This window comes from Manis pentadactyla, chromosome 10, assembly GCF_030020395.1.
Source record: "Manis pentadactyla isolate mManPen7 chromosome 10, mManPen7.hap1, whole genome shotgun sequence".
In the NCBI taxonomy this organism is placed as follows: Eukaryota; Metazoa; Chordata; class Mammalia; order Pholidota; family Manidae; genus Manis; species Manis pentadactyla.
Genome location: NC_080028.1, coordinates 47,369,083 through 47,385,807, shown reverse-complemented (window position 1 = coordinate 47,385,807; position 16,725 = coordinate 47,369,083). Strand labels below are relative to the sequence as shown.

The 16,725-nt window shown below is 33.4% G+C and overlaps 1 protein-coding gene across 1 annotated transcript; it reads left to right on the top strand.

Moving 5' to 3' along the window:
* Positions 1 to 15,385: 15,385 nt before the first annotated feature.
* LOC130679327 (olfactory receptor 6C2-like) lies at positions 15,386 to 16,345 on the top strand. Its single transcript, XM_057487930.1, has one exon. The coding sequence runs from the start codon at positions 15,386 to 15,388 to the stop codon at positions 16,343 to 16,345; it is 960 nt and encodes a 319-aa protein (XP_057343913.1).
* Positions 16,346 to 16,725: the final 380 nt, after the last annotated feature.

The following is a 16,725-nucleotide window of genomic DNA, read 5'->3' as shown; positions in this document are numbered from 1 at the left end:
ACTACTGTTTTTGCTGCATCCTCTTAAATTTTGGAATGTTTTATTTTCAATTTTGTTGTCTTCAGAAATTTTCTAATTTTTCATTTGAGTTCTTTGACCTTGTGATTTTTCAGGAGTTGCTGTTAATTTCAATATGTTTATGAGGTTTTCTATTTTCTTTCTGTTATCAGTTTCCAGTTTAATTCCATTTTTGGTCAGAAAAGACACATGGAATGATTTCAAACTTGTTTTAAGACTTGTTTTGTGATCTATCATGTCATCTGTAGTAGAGAATGCTCAGTGTGTATTTGAGAAGAATGTGTGTTTTGTCACTTGGGTGAAATGTTCTGTGTAAGTCTGGGAGATCCAATAGTTCTGTACTGTTGTTTAAGTCTATTGTTTCCTTACTGGTTTTCTTTCTGCATATCCCATCATTGTTAAAAATGGGATATTTGAAGTCTCCTACTACTACTGTATTGCTGAACAGAATCCTTCAGTTCTGTTAATGTTTGCATTATATATTTAGGTACTCTGATGTTGGGTACATATATATTTATAATTGTTATATATTCTTGTTGAGTTGACCTTTATCATTATATAAGGACCTTTTTGTGTCTTGTGACAGTTTTCAATGTAAAGTCTTTTTTGAATTTGTGCTGTGCAGTGTTTGGGAAAACATAATGTGGGTAAAGTGAACAGTTCCTCTTACCCTTTTCAATGCATCTTTTCTTGTTTCTGTGTATAACCAGAGTGCTCTAACCTCTTACCTGAAATCTCGAGATCTGAATTGTATTTCCATCTGTATATAGCTGTTAAATCTGCTTGTGTGTGGAGATGAGGTCTGGGACCATCTATTCATCATCTTTATAATGTCACTCTTTCTGGTTTGGCTTTTTCAGAAAAAAATTGAATGTTTTATGATATATGACCATTTTCATATATTGTTGGGTTCATTACACTAATTTACTAATATTTACTTAGGATTGTTGTCTCTATTATCATGAGAGAGATTAGCCAGTGAATTTTATTTCTTTTAAATATGCTCATCAGGTTTTCACATCAGATTGTTTTGGGCTTTTAGAATGAGATTGTTTTATTCTTTTTCCAGTTTTTGAGGAGCTTGTGTTAGATTCATGATATTTGGAATAATCGGAATGGTATCTGGGATTGATGTTTAAATTATGGGAAGACTTTTCTTTACAGATGCATTTACTTTTTATAGGAATGGAAACATAATAGTATTTGAATTAATAATGTGTTATTCTTGGTGAGTTGTGATTTTCTAGGAGATTATCCACTCAAATATATGTAAAAATCTAGTAGTTGTAAAGTTCTAGTAGTTGTTGAAAAGATTAAACATAATTTTCTAGATAGATAATCATGTGGTCTGCAAATAAAAAGGGATTACTTTCTTCTTGTCCATCCTAGATGCCTGATTTTTTCCTTGTCTTATTTCATGAGCTAGAACCCTCTATAAAGTGTTAAAGTGATATGTAGAATGAGAACATTATTGTCTTATCCCTGATCTTAGAATGAAAGCTGTCTATTTTCAACATTTTATTATTCACATAGTCCATATGTAAATTCTTATCTCACTTTTGGTTTTATTTCTTTATTTTTCCAGATTCATCAAGCAATTAAAATTTAATTTATCTCCTTTTCATATTTGATCGATTTTCTAGCTTCGAATAGATTCAGAAAAATGTCCATATGGTAAGTTATAGTTTGCCAGACAGTATTTATGTCAATGCTAGGTACTGAGAGCACTGAGAGCATCAGTATTAACTCATCACATGTCTTCTTAATAGTGAGCAAGTGATTTCAAAAAGTGAAATTAGAAATGCACACTAAGAGCCAAATTTCTGTTTAGCTTTCCACAGTCTTTGGTCCTTTGCTTTATTTAGGTCTGTAAGCTACGTCTATAAATAATTCTTGAACTCAAAAGATGCCAGATTGTTATGTACAGTGGTAGACTTTTAGTCTCAAGGATTCAAAACAATATTGAGACTCTCAAGCAGGAGTTAGACTACCCCACTTGCTTTTCTCCTAGAAATAGTCTCGAGTATAGACTATTACATAGACTATAAACATAATGCTTAAGGTTTGGATTCAATATATATTTGCATTAAAAGAGATAAAAAACTAGAGATAAGATCAAAACTTTAAACTCCCAGGAATTTAATGTGGGAAATAATAGAGATTAAGTAATAGTCATTTTAATTCTGATACTTTTTCTGATGTGAAATAATATTATAAGAGATTCCAAAGATGACTTAGTTTGAATGAGTGTTCATTGTTTTTCATGTCATGGAGACTATTTAAAGATTGAAGTGTATTTGTCTTCCAGAGCCTCAAATTATTTATTCATCTAAAACCTAGGTCTGAATATTTTATGATATAAAGGAGGAATTATTAAAGTCTTGCCATTCTGTTGTGAATTAAAGAATGTATTGCAGCAAAGGTTTTTAAAGAATACTAAAATTTTTCTGGTGTTAAAGAAAATCATGAAGATATGATATAGTAGTGCAGGTGTGCCAACATGGGGAGTCATTAATGGCCCTGTCCCTTAAGGGAAATGAAGTCAGAGGTCAAGGGAATTTACTTACAAAATTCACATGTCCCATAAGTCTCAAGGGCATAGAAAACAATGAGAAAGATAGAGTATGTCTGGATAACCATAGAGAAAAAATCCAAAATATACTGGATGATCATGTCATTTGTTCATTTTAGTGCTGTTGCATGCTTGGCCAACATCAATCATTCATTACATCTTATTGGCAGGATTTTATGTGACGGTTTAGTTCCACACAACTATCCAGAACCTAAAATATCACATATATGTGTGTGTCTGCCTGACATAGTGGTGCTGAGTCTTCTTTTTATTTATTTTTTTCCTTTTTGGATTCAAAATACCACCTCTCTATGGCAGAGTAGTGTCAATTCATTTTAAACACATCACTCAGAAATTAGGCACCAATTTTTGTTTGGTGTTATATTTGTTTTCTGTCATTTAAAAATTTGGTACTATTTTGTAGTTTTGGTTAAGCTAAATAGAAAGTAAAGTAATTAATAGATTTCCTATGAGTATATAGCCTTGTTTCATGATAAGGGATGTTATCTTAAGAGAGGTTTATTTGTAAGAAGAGTAAACAATGAACTGAAATTTGGGTTTTAAGATGTTTTGTGGAAGTTAACCTGAATTACAGCACAGATGAGGAAGACAGAATTATTTTGTAACTTAAAAAATTTATGTTTAGGAATCTGTATCTTTTGAAAACTTGGTTCTTAGACTTCAACATTCTCCTGCTTCTTTGAGGGTAATGCAGCTCCTCTGAATGGGTCACTGAAGGTTTGTCTCATTGTTTCTCATAGTATAAATGAATGGGTTCAATATTGGACATCATTACACTGTTAATAATGGCCACTGAATCTTTTGCTGAGGTTTGACATAGATGAAGATACAGTTTCCATAGGTAATGGAAACCACAGTCATGTGAGAAAAGGTAGAGCAGCCCCTTTTCCTTTGCTGAGCTGAGGGGAATCTCAGAATGGTCTTGATAATTGTGTATACAGGACAGAACAACACACAGAAGGGTCGTAATGAATGCCAATACAGCATAGGCTATCACCATCTGCTCTAAAAGACGAAGTAATCAATTACATTTGAGTCACTGAATTCTAGATTTATTATCATGATAAGAAGTGGAAATATGATCAACACACCAGTCATCCAACAGTTGAAGACAAGCCTTCCACAACCTATTGCTCATGATGATTACATAATGCAATGATTTGCATATCACTACATATCAATCACAGGACATATGGTGGCCAAAAGAAAAAGTTTTGTTACCCATTAAATATCAGTAAAAACAATTGAATGACACAAATATTATATTACCTATCTGTCACCTATTGGAATGTTGTACAAGTATAACAGGAATACAAGCATATGTAAATGAAATTTGTAATAAGGCAAAATTTCTAATAAGGAAAAAGTACATGGGTATTTTAAGATGGGAGTTCACTAAAGTGAGGAATTTGATTGTCAGATTCCCAGTTATACTCAACACATAAGTGAGAAATAGAAACATAAAAATTGGACTCTGAAGTTGAGGGCCATCTGTCAGACCAAGGAGAATGAAGGTTGTAACTGTCATTGTCTCATCATTGAGCTCCAGTTTCTTTACTGTTTTTAAAAAAATTCAGAAAGATTTCAAACAAATAGGGAAGTATCAAAGGCAAGTAGTGCAATATCCTCTCTTGCTCACATGGAGTCACAGTAAGCTGTTCCCACATCTACAACCAATACAAACCAGATTATTAACAAAACCACAGTTTAAAGAAATTCAGAGACCTGAGGATCTAAGCACACCCAAGTAAACTACATAAGGGAATATACTCTTTGCAGGAGAGAAATGACTGTCAACTGCTCTCATCAATGGCAGAGGGAATGAAGATGAGGTATTTGCCCATACGTATGAAGAAACCAGTCAAAATATTAATTAACTTTTAGTGGTGCATAAGAGCTCTTCTAACAAATTGGAATTCCAAGGTTACCCAGTCAGAGTGAGTTTTCAGTTGCAACTCTTTCCCACAAGTCCACACCAGGTAAGAGGGCTAGTATATCAACACTTTGGAGAAGGAACAAGTTAAATGTCTTCTCAGTACATTTCAAGCTTTCAAATGCAGAAGGGTGATGAATGAGGCAGAGAGCTGAGAGAAACCTTCTAAAACATCTGAAATCTACATAGGATTCAGGGTAACAAATCTCCAAAAATGGGGGCAGTCTAACAGGGCAGAGAAAAATCTCTTAGGAAGCTGGAATAAACTAAAAACAAAGAAAACTTTCCAGTAAAAAGACAATGGAATGATGTCATGTTTACAGGGAAAACAACACAAAAACCTGTCAACCTAAAATTCTTTATTCAAAAAAAGTATCCTTCAGATACCAAATAAAAGTGAGACATTTTTATAAAGAAAAACTGATAAATTATTTCCTGTAGAACTACACTTAAAAGAATGCTAAAAGAAGTTCTTTGTGCTGAAAATATGTGATACCAAAAAGAACCTAGGTATGCAGAAACAAAGAGCACAAGAATTTGGAAATGTGAAAACTACTATTTTCTTAGAATCTTTATCTGAATCTATCAATCATCTATCTACCATTTATTTATAGCTATCCATTCATCTATTTGTGTATTTGTTTTCTGTAAACAATTAACATAAAATTAGAAACATAAATACAGTTGTCATTTTCTATATTTAATATTGTTTTTAGTTAGAAAACCCTATGGAATTTATTTTTTTAATCTTCTTGAATTCATAAGTGAATTTAGCAAAGTTCTAGTTTGTAAAGTCAATGAACAACAATAGTATTTTTCTATACTAGCAACAAGTAACTGGAAAATGGAAAAAAACTATTTAAATAGAATTTTTAATGTCAAATACCAAAGAAAAAGTAAAATGAAAGATGTACAACGCTATAATTTCTAGCTGTAGAAATTACTGGTAGTGGTATGCCATGTTCATGAATTGGAAGATTGCATATTGTTAAGAAGTCAGTTATTTCCATATTGTTCCATAGAGTCAATGCAATTTCAGTGCAAAATACAGCAGAATTTTTTGAAGAAACTGACAAATTATAAAATTTTGTAAGAAAATGCTATGTATCTATAAGTGCTAGGTTAATAGTTAAAAATATAAAAATGAATTCGATGTCTTTACTACCTTATCTTAATATTTTTTATAAAATAACATTAGTTAAGCCAATATGGTATTTTCATGAGGATCAAAAATAGATCATTGAGATGATCTCTTGGAGAGTCCACATTTATACCCAGATGAATATGGTCAATTGATTTCATCCCAATCAAATGGGGAAAGAAAAAGGAATTTGAATAAATTATACAAGAAAAATTAGATGTCCATAGAGGGAAAAAAACCAATAACTTTAATCACACTCTATTCCCAAAAAATAAGTTAGGATGGGTAATAGTGCTAAATTAACACATAGAACAATATAGTTTCTATAAGTAAACAGGAGAAAATCTTCACAACCTCAAAGTAGGCAATATTTCTTGGACAGAACACCAAAATTGATAATCATAAGAGAAAAAGTATATGTACTAGGATACATCAAAATTGCACACTTTTCCTCCACAAAACACACCATAAATTATATAATAAGCAAGTAAACCTGGAAAAATATTTGGACCATATATAACTGGAAAAGGACTGACATTGAGAATGTATGAAGAACTTCTATATATCAAATAACAAAAATCTCAATCTAAATAGACAAAATACTTGGGCTCTCCACAACAGGTGACATATGAATGCCTCATAGCACAAGAAAAATTGTCAACATCATGAGTCACCAGAGAAATATGAATTAAAGTCACAATGAAATTCCCTTTCACACTTGCTAGGATGGCTAAAATCGTTAAGTCTAGGACTAAGTGATGAAAATGAAAAGAAAAACTACTAATGCATGCAACAAAAATGGTGAATCTCAATACCATTATGCTGAGTAAAAATACTAAGACTCAGAAAAATAGCATATGATTCCATTTATATGAAGTTCATGAACAGGAAAAACATATCTATGGGTAACAATCACAACAGTGATAATCCTCATGGGCAGGTGGGAGACAGTTGTTGAAGCAGTGACATGAAGTCCACTGTGGTAAAGTCCATATCTTCTTTTGGATGACTGGTTGCTTTGGTGTTTACAGTAGTCAAATTTTGTAGAACACTTAAGATATTGCATTTTACAGCACATGAATTGAAACAGAATAAGTGATAATGTAAAAAGTATAGACATGATAAACAATGATTAGTAAGGCTATGCATATTTTCCCTTCCTGTTTCTTGTTTTTATGAATATTGTCCATATACTGTTTGACAGAACTCCTCGATTGTGTAATTTTTTTGTAGTCTTTGAAAATCATCCTTACAGGTTTTTAACTATAAATATTATATGGTAAAAAATACAGGTTTTTTCCTTTGCTAAATTTCTTTCTATATATTGACATTCTTAATCTTAATGTTATAGCTTTAATTTACTTGTACAATTAGAACTGAATCATAAATATACTTTAGTGTCACTTGTATTTATACCCATAGGCTGATCTATTCATTAGTTGATACTAAATCTTCATAATTGGTTTTATGCTTTTCTGCTAGAAATTTTAGGACTTGTTAAAATTAAGCTGCAAAGCAAATAGTTGCATTGTCATTAAATAGGCTTTCCAAATCCGTTTTAAGGTGAGGTTTCTGTTTCACCAATGTGACCAATGGTAGTTTTGTTTCCACTTTATTTTGTTTTTTAAAAATGAATATCAATTTTCTGACTCCCTCCTCTGACTCTAACATTTTGAAAGCATATAATATACACAGAAATCATTGTCATGTGTAATTTATTTCAAATGATGACTGAATGGGGTAACTTACTGAAGAACAAAGTAACTATTGCTTAATACTACCTGAGGAAACTTCCTCAGTAACCGTAGAAGTTTCTTTAATTGACTTTGTGCAATTAGAAGTCTACAAATATTTTCTTAAAGCCCGGCAACATTTAAATAAAAGTCTGCCACAAAAGGCTTAGAAAAACCATAAATTCCTTGATTTGTAAACGTCTTACAATACCAAGTTTAACATTTATTATATTTACTAAAAATCCAAATATATTTATTTAATAAATAAATATTTTATACATCTTTGGAGACCCAGGTACCAAAGACCCTATGAAAACTTCCTGTGTTTCACAGGAAACAATGTTGGAAACATATTCTCAAATAAAGGACATTGCAATGGAAACAGCGGACACAAGATGCTAGGAAAAAAAATAGGACCATATTTTAAGATAAAAGTCTGGTTTATTCTTCCTATCATATAATGCATTTTGAAAATTATAAGTCATCCTTTTCCAACTAAATTTTGATTTTATTAAATAAAAATGTGTATCATTGAAAAGCCTTAATCTAATAAACCAAAAGAAATAATTGTACAATAACATAGCAAGAAAATAACTAATTAAATATTTTGAGGCATAACTTTCCCAGCTATACCTTCTGTGACTGTACCCATAAATATATACAAATATGATTCATAATTGTGTGACATATAATTGAATACCTCACTTGTCACACTTCATGTTATGCTTAAAACATTTTATACACCTGTTTATATCTCAATAATTAAATATATGCATTTACTAAACTTCAGGCTTTTGTGTATATTCATCATCATGTTTCTAAAATTCATCTCCTTCATGAAGAGTTTGTGTTTTTTTCCCTAAGAATTCTCCATTTTTAATGTGGCAATATAACTCATTTTTAAACCATGGCTAATGACAATTTTTAGATTCCCCTGTTTTTGTTTCTAAAAATTACACAAAGTTTTTCAGTGATGCATGATGTGTGCTTCATATATGTCAGCTGTTATTTCTATTATTTTTTTGGATTCTTACAGATGAACCAAAACCACAAAATTCTAAATTGGACTTTTGCTCTGAGTAGCCCATATTTTCTTTCTACTCCACGTTCCATACAGTCAAAAGATAAGATTATATTTACTGAGAATTTATCATCTCATAGGTCTTTTAGTAAGCACTTCACATTTATCTGTCTGGAAAAAAATCTCCCCTCCTATCTGTGTCCTTCCACACTCTGTCTTTATTTCCCAGTCTCCTAAATTACCCAGATACAACTATTAATTTGTGATTTTCACTTTGAGCATCACTTATATTGGGAAGTCTTCTAAAACTGTATTGTCTGTGTTAACTGGTCCTCATTTGCTTCCATAGCAAGTATGTGTTCCTGCCATTTTAGCATTTACTCTGAGTAAGCTAGATTATGGTTATCAGGGACTGTTTTCCTTATTACTGGGGTAGACACCAAAACTAGCAATCCTAGACTTAATAGTAGGACATATTACTGAAGAAATACATAGATATCTTATTGATTTGTTTGTACATTCAAAACTACCTTCTTTACTCTTTGAGTTTCATCTTGAAATGACTTTGTTACCAATTTAATTGTTTAAAATGTATTTGTCCCCATATTTAACATTGGAGATTTTTTCTCTTTGCATTTGAAATAACAATTTTACTGGTGAAAAGCATCATGTATACCACAAAACCATCACTTGCTTTATTTATATGATTACCTTCCATGCTGGCCAAGTTGTTAATTGGCATCTCTTCCTTGTTTTAACTGTCAAGCAGATAAATAATTTCTTTGCTGGCTTTCTTTGCTTTCTTGAGAAATCTGTAAGATATACAAAGTGGAGATCAAGAAATTTACGTATTTGAATACATAATACTATTCATCTTAAAATATGTATTATAAATATTTTTAAATCTCTATAGAATAAATGTACCTGACTGAATTCTATTTAATTTCAAAACACTGTGTATAACTTATTTTTTAATTCCTCTTTATTTTTGTAAATTCTTATTATTTCAAAACTTCACCTATATTGAAACAGCTTTATAAATGTATAACATATTTAGTTCCCAGCATTCTTTTTGTTTTCTACAATTGTTAAAATGTTGGCAAAAAGCATCTTTTTATAAACAGTATTCCATGATTTCATTATAATTCTTGGAAATGAAATTTCAAGGAAAAAGGACATATTCATTCAGAACTTGCATAGATTTACAGAGGTGTATTATCTATAAACTTTGTTTCATGTTTTCCTCCAACTGACTGTGTGACTGTCAATTGTATACACACTGGAATTTCTATAATGTATCAAGTGCCTTTTACAAGATTATTATAACTTTGATGTAGGTTTTGGTGCCTATGTAGGTTAGGGTCTTGACTCACACCATTTACATCATGGAATATTAATCTGTTCAGTCTATATTTAATACTTTCATCCATGTCCTCTGCAGATAAAGATTCTGTTCCTAATTTTCCATTTATGTATCTTCACTATGTATTTTCATAATATTTTGAAACCAGAGTTTAAGAACTACCTAATTCTTGCTTATGCTTAGTAGTTGTTTTATAGTTCTTCCTCAGTGATCACAGTTTTACTAACATACTCACATCTTTTCATTTTTAGTTTTGAACTAGTATGTCCAGGATCTGAATGTCTCTTATATAAATTGAATAGAAATCAATTTACTTTTAAATTTCCTAGCAAAACTCAATTAACTTGCTGTATGATTAGCTGTCATTTGTTCCTTTAAAACAATTACCCACTTCAGAGATTAGGGCAGGATCCTCTCTCACGGTAAAACCAGTTAGTACAGTTAAACTACAAAGTATACTGGTGCCATATTGGAAGGAGAAATGACAATGATTTTTTGGAGAACTTTGACATTCCTAGGAGTTGTGGGGACACATCATAATAAGTACAATAGATGATTTTAATTACAAGGAGAACACCCTTTTTGGCCTTCCTAACTTCCTTAATCCATTACTCCTCACCCCAGTGGTTCCTAGAACTTTACAGGGTAACATGCTCTGCCCTGTACCCTCTGGATAGCCCTTGTTCCAAAATATTCTTCATTTTCTCCACTCATTAAAATGCTAGTTTTTAAGAGGCAAAGTTTATGAAAATAGCTTGCATCCATCAAAGATTTTTATATTTTAAAAAACTACAAGGCTAATTAATATTGTCAATGTTATGTAAGTTGTCATATCAGGTGATTTTAATGTAGATACACTTTTTTCTTTTTAAAGAAGAAAGTGATGGTGCAGCAGAGATAACTTTTCACTACATATAGATGATCTGTATGTAAACTATGAAAAGCAGTATTCAAAGAATACAACTCAGATCTCTGTCTTTATCTAATAAATCATGTCAAATTGCTTCTCAGAGAAAACTGTTACATAGATTCATCAAAGATAAAAGTAAATGAAATGGCCACTATAGCTACTCTTCTGGGGGTTAATAATAGCACCAGCTGATTCTTTAATAAGAACCCTAGTGGCTAATTTGATGGAGAGGATCTGTTTAGAAAAGGTTTGTGTGAGATTTACTTGGCTCTCAGCTTATGACCTTGCTTATCCTGAATGGTCTTCTGGGAGAGCCTAGAACTCTGAATTTTTGCATCTCCAACACCCTGAAAAGATTTTCAAACCAGGAAGTTTGTCCCCCTTTATGCCTAAGAAATATTTTCTAGCTCTCTATGGTTGAAAGTAAAATATTGTTAAAATAGTTACCACTCTTGCTTTGAAATCATTAATTTTGTGACTTCTCTGGTTAGGGTAAGAGGTTTTTACACTATTAAGATTTATATTTGATTTATGTGCTAAACCTCAAAACTAAATAATAAATAAAGGGGTCCTTGGTCCTCACATGGGTTATTTCTAAACAAACAAATTTCAGAATCTCAGGAGCAGATATTTCAAACAGAAATCATTGTTAGGTCAGTAGTTTTTGGTGACTGAACTTATTTTTGAGTCATCCATATGGCTATAATCTTATGAAGCCTTTCCTGTAGGCTGCATAAAGAATATGTCTGTTACAATATAAGTTTTCCTGTTTTTCCAGTGCAGATAAATGCTCCTGTGATTAAAAAAAACATAAATTCACTCCACAATATCTTTGAATACCTAGCAGTTTTTCTCAGTGTATATTTTCATATTAAGTAGATACTTTATAAGCAATTATATCATGGGAAATTAGGTAAAGCTAAATATTTTAATTATTAAAATCTCCCCCACCCATTCCCTTAGAAAGTGTAGTGAGGAAGTGAACCACGTTTTTGCTTTTTTTTCTCATCAGTGGGATGGGCCCTGGCCTCTGTCTGATGCTGTTGTTCTGTCTTAAACATCTCAAAGGACATATCCTGGCTGCTATTTTAGTTGCTTTGCCAAAGTTCATTAAGCAAAAGCCTCATTAGTGCCACTAGAACCTAGGCCACTGAGGATCCTTTCCCTCACTCAGTGAGGAGGTCCCAGGGCTCCCCCAGCCGACCGAGCAGAAGAGCACGACTATCCCTAGTTCTGGAGGAGGAAAGCACCTCCCTGCTCAGAGCAATTGGAGCTCTTCCAAAAACCAAGGGATGTTCTTTTGTTCTCCTCCTTTATATTAGGTTGTCTTCCTTTCAGGTCAGAGACCAAGGGGAAATGTTCCCAAGGATTAAAATAAAGGATTATCTAATGAGAGTCTTTATGTGAAAGGAAAATGGGAAAGTTGAAGAACTCGAGAGCCACGAGAAAATTCCTGGACAGTAAGTGCGGGTTGATGATCCTGTTACACCTGTGCCGAGACACGCGTCCCTTGACACTTCAACACAGTAAGGAGCTGCCAGCTGAAACCATGAAAAGTATCAGAGTAAGTGCCATAGGTAGAGATGAGAATTACTTTCCCTTTTGAGAGAGAAGAGGAAGAAATATTTGTTGACATTTTCTTCTATATTGTGATTAGTTAAGCTTTTTCAAACTTCAGTATGGAAAATTTTAGTAGGCATGTTGTGTACTCCTCAGTAGTCTTTGTAAGACTAAGGTCATAGACAGGGATACATTTCTATCCTAAGTAGTAACCCCTGCAGTACAAATTCAAGAATATATAGAGATGTACCTTCCAAATCCCTGGAATTTATGTCCCAAAACAATATTACACTACTCAAAACTGTTAACATTTTCTAAATTGTAAATACTCTTCTGTGGTGAACAGTTTAAGCAGAAATACTTCAGTCTCTCCTAAGCATTTATTAGTTCAATGGAAATAATCCCTTAGCATCTAAATTAGTCAGTGGAGAGTAATCGGGTGCCTGAGGAGAAAGGACCTTCGTTGTTCAGGAAGCGCTGCGCAGGAGAGCAAGGCTGAGGGGGCTATTTCCCTCAGCAGTTTTTGCCTAGTGTATATTCTGGGGTTGGGGATGGGGGGTATGAAACAGGAGGTGACAGCAATGATGTCAATTTTTAGTAACTTCATAATTTGTTCTACTTATTATACTTTTTGTAGCCCTGAAGTAATTGAGAGAGAATTCTTTGACGGACCCAAAATCAAAGGACAAGGAAAAGTAGTCATAGTTAATTACTTGTAAGCTATTTTACTTCCCTAAAAGAGAAACTGTTAATAAATTGTTCCTATATAAAGAAAGAAAAAATAGCATTTGCATAAAGAAAGAGGATTGAGGGATACAAAAAGCCTCAGAGTGCTTGAAAACAAAGAACTCTGCTCTTCTTTCCTAGTATAAGCTACTGCTTGGTAAGAGAGGCTCACAAAAAGCACATTCTTTTGGGGATGGAGGGTCATGTTAGGAAATAGTTTCCACTATTTGTGGATTTCTTGAAAAACCTTGGGAGCTGAAGTAAAAGGTAACTGTATGAGACAGGCTGTCTTGATGTAATGTTAGCCAGGGGCTTTGTCGGTGTCTTCATCGTAGTTGTGACAGGTCTACACCACTTCCCTTACTGGAGTTTTTCATTAGCTTCCCTGCATGAGTGTCCATTTCTCTGTGACACTCCCTTTAAATTAAGGTTGGTCTTGCCATATATATCTCATGGGATTTTTATAAGGTACATGTCATTTTCCCAGGTCTCATGTCCTTTGCAGGAAATATATTAAAGTCAACTGAGGAAAAACTCATATAACAAACACATTGATGTTTCCTGGCGAAATTCGATTTCAGTCAGTGATGGAGAAGTAGCAGGAATTCCCAAGACTGTTTCAGATAGGACAAATTTTCACTGGTACCGCTCTAAGAAATTAGTGCTGTTAAGTAAAGGAGTGGTTATTGCTCTGTGAACAAAAATACACCCTTTTCTCCTTACTGAAGAGGGTATACATACAAGAAGAATATACATAATGGTCACAGACAATATCAACAAAAGAAGACTAAAAATAGAGGGAAAAGAAGACTGTTACTATGTTACTCATTGTACTTGCATATCTGAAATTGTAATGTAAATGTGTAAATCAAGTGATTGCATATGACATAATGGTCAGCACTAATTAGGAGAGAGTAGGGATATGTAATGATAGGTCAACAAACTTCCTTAACTGTCTGGGTGGATCTCAACTATCAATATGACCATGATAGTCTCGATCACCATACTAATAATATTTCAAATTTTTTATTTCTCCACTGGCACCGAACCATATTCCCCTACTGCCTGCCCAGAATTTTTTAGGTCTATCTGTGTTCAGGAACTTATCTTAATGAAAGCCTCTTGGTTATTCTAATCCAGACAGTTACACACATTAAATAACCTAGTGAAATGCAAGGTTTTCTGCAAGAAAAAAAGTCAAACATTGCATAAATAACCACAGTGAGAATTTTTGCATATATGAGGTGAGTTTCATGATACAGACATTAGCCCTGTGCTTTGCAAATAGTATCCACTGGATAGAATAGTTCCATTTAAAATAGCTTGTCTCAGATATTCTATTAGCCATGAAGAATAAAGTCCTGACATAGAATTAAGTGGTTTTGCTCTAATAGGAGGAAGAAAAACCCACATTCCACAGTCTCTCCGATCAGAGAGTGAATCTGTGGGCACACTATGGGTGATTTCAGCTTTGAGAAAGAAAGGAAAGCAAAAAGCAAAACAACCATAGTCTTGAAAAAATCTATGAAGGCAAATTCTGGACACCTGGAAAAATTCTACATACTTAACCAGCAAGAGGTCCAGGCCAGAGATTTCTAGAAAAAACTAAACATGCAAAAAACAACAGCAGATGGAGAATTGTAACATTAAATGTAAAGTCAAATTCAAAGGCCATCTTTAGGGGTTTTCAGAGAAATGGGACTACAGTCAATTAACTGAAAAATCACTGAATGCATATGAAGATACTCCTTTTGTAAATCCTGAACACAAAATTTTTTTATCCTATAGATAAAATAGGTGTACATCAAACCATCTTTGAGTTAAGAATAAGGAATGCAGGCAGAGAAAAATAAAGAGACAAAGGAAAATCTCAGTCTTGTGAGTTGTATATTGTTATAATTGTTTTTTTTTTTTCCAGGAGAAATGCATCTTACCCTTAAAACAATATTATGAGAGTCACAATTGAAGGGAACTCATGTTTTTAATTATCTGGATATGCCCCATATCCAATGTTTGTTGGATAAAGAATGTTTAAGTACACATAAGGTAACATCTTTTTTCCCCTAAAGTATTTGTGAATCCAATCCATGTAACGAATTACAATCAGCTATATTTTTATATTCTGAAGGGCTAAGGATGATCCCATAAAAAGTTGGATTATTTTACAACACGAATTCTGAAGGAATAAATCTGCTGCGCATAACTGAAATATTCAAGAAGACTATAGGAATAGTGGCATTATTGATTATGTTGTGAAAAGAAAAAATTAATGTAGCTGGTTTGCTTGGTTTTTATCTGCCTAATCTTGCGCTGCAAAATTTGAATATCTACCTCATAAAACTACTTTGATTATTATTTTCTTACTGAGCAGAGATCAAGGGTCAGTGATGAGAAACCACACGGCAATAACAACTTTTATCCTGTTGGGACTCACAGATGATCCTCAACTGCAAATCCTGCTTTTTATCTTCCTATTTCTCACCTACATTTTGAGTGTAACAGGGAACCTGACTATTATCACCCTCACATTGGTAGACTCCCATCTGAGAACCCCTATGTACTTTTTCCTCAGAAATTTTTCCTTCTTAGAAGTGTCATTTACCACTGCCTGTATTCCTAGATTCCTGTACAGCATGTCAACTGGGGTCAATACCGTTACCTACAATGCTTGTGCCAGTCAAATATTTTTTGTTATTCTCTTTGGAGCAACAGAATTTTTTCTCCTGGCAGCCATGTCCTATGACCGCTACATTGCTATCTGTAAACCCCTGCATTACATGACAATCATGAACAGTAGGGTTTATACCTTATTAGTCCTCTGCTGTTGGGGGTCTGGCTTGGTGATCATTCTCCCACCCCTTAGCTTGGGCCTCCAGCTTGAATTCTGTGACTCTAATGCAGTTGACCATTTTATCTGTGATGCAGGTCCCCTCCTAAAGATCTCATGCTCAGATACTTGGGTAATAGAACAAATGGTCATCCTTGTGGCTGTATTCACACTCATCATCACTCTACTGTGTGTGATACTGTCCTACACACACATCATCAGGACAATTCTCAGGTTCCCCTCTGTCCAACAGAGAAAAAAGGCCTTTTCCACCTGCTCTTCCCACATGATTGTGGTTTCTATCGCCTATGGCAGCTGCATCTTCATCTACATCAAGCCCTCGGCAAAGGAGGAAGTGGCCATAAATAAAGGCGTCTCAGTGCTCACTACATCTGTTGCCCCCTTGTTGAACCCCTTCATTTACACCCTGAGGAATAAGCAAGTGAAACAAGCTTTTAATGACTCCATAAAGAGGATTGCATTGTTCTCAAAAAACATCGGTTTTGATGAATCAAAGTAAAATGAAAGAAGAAAATACTCTAAATATTTAACTACAGCTGATAACTTATTTCAATGCTTTGTACCTATAATTCAGTCATAGTAACCTTATCAGAGACATGTAATACTGCATCCTACTCTCAACTTAAGCAAACTCCTTCTCCTTTCAAACCAACCTCATAAGTGGTGTTTTCCCTCATTGTGAAACTATAAAATATATTTCCAAGTAATCAAATTTGTTCAGTTCTTACCCAAACTTTTTTTCAATGCTCTGGTTCAGGAAGGAAAGTAATAGTATTTAAAAGTATATAGATTATCTAGAAGATACATTATGTTGTAATAGCACTTACTTTTCCCAAGAAGCAACGTTATCAAAATGACCATAAATAGTAACAGAGTGTT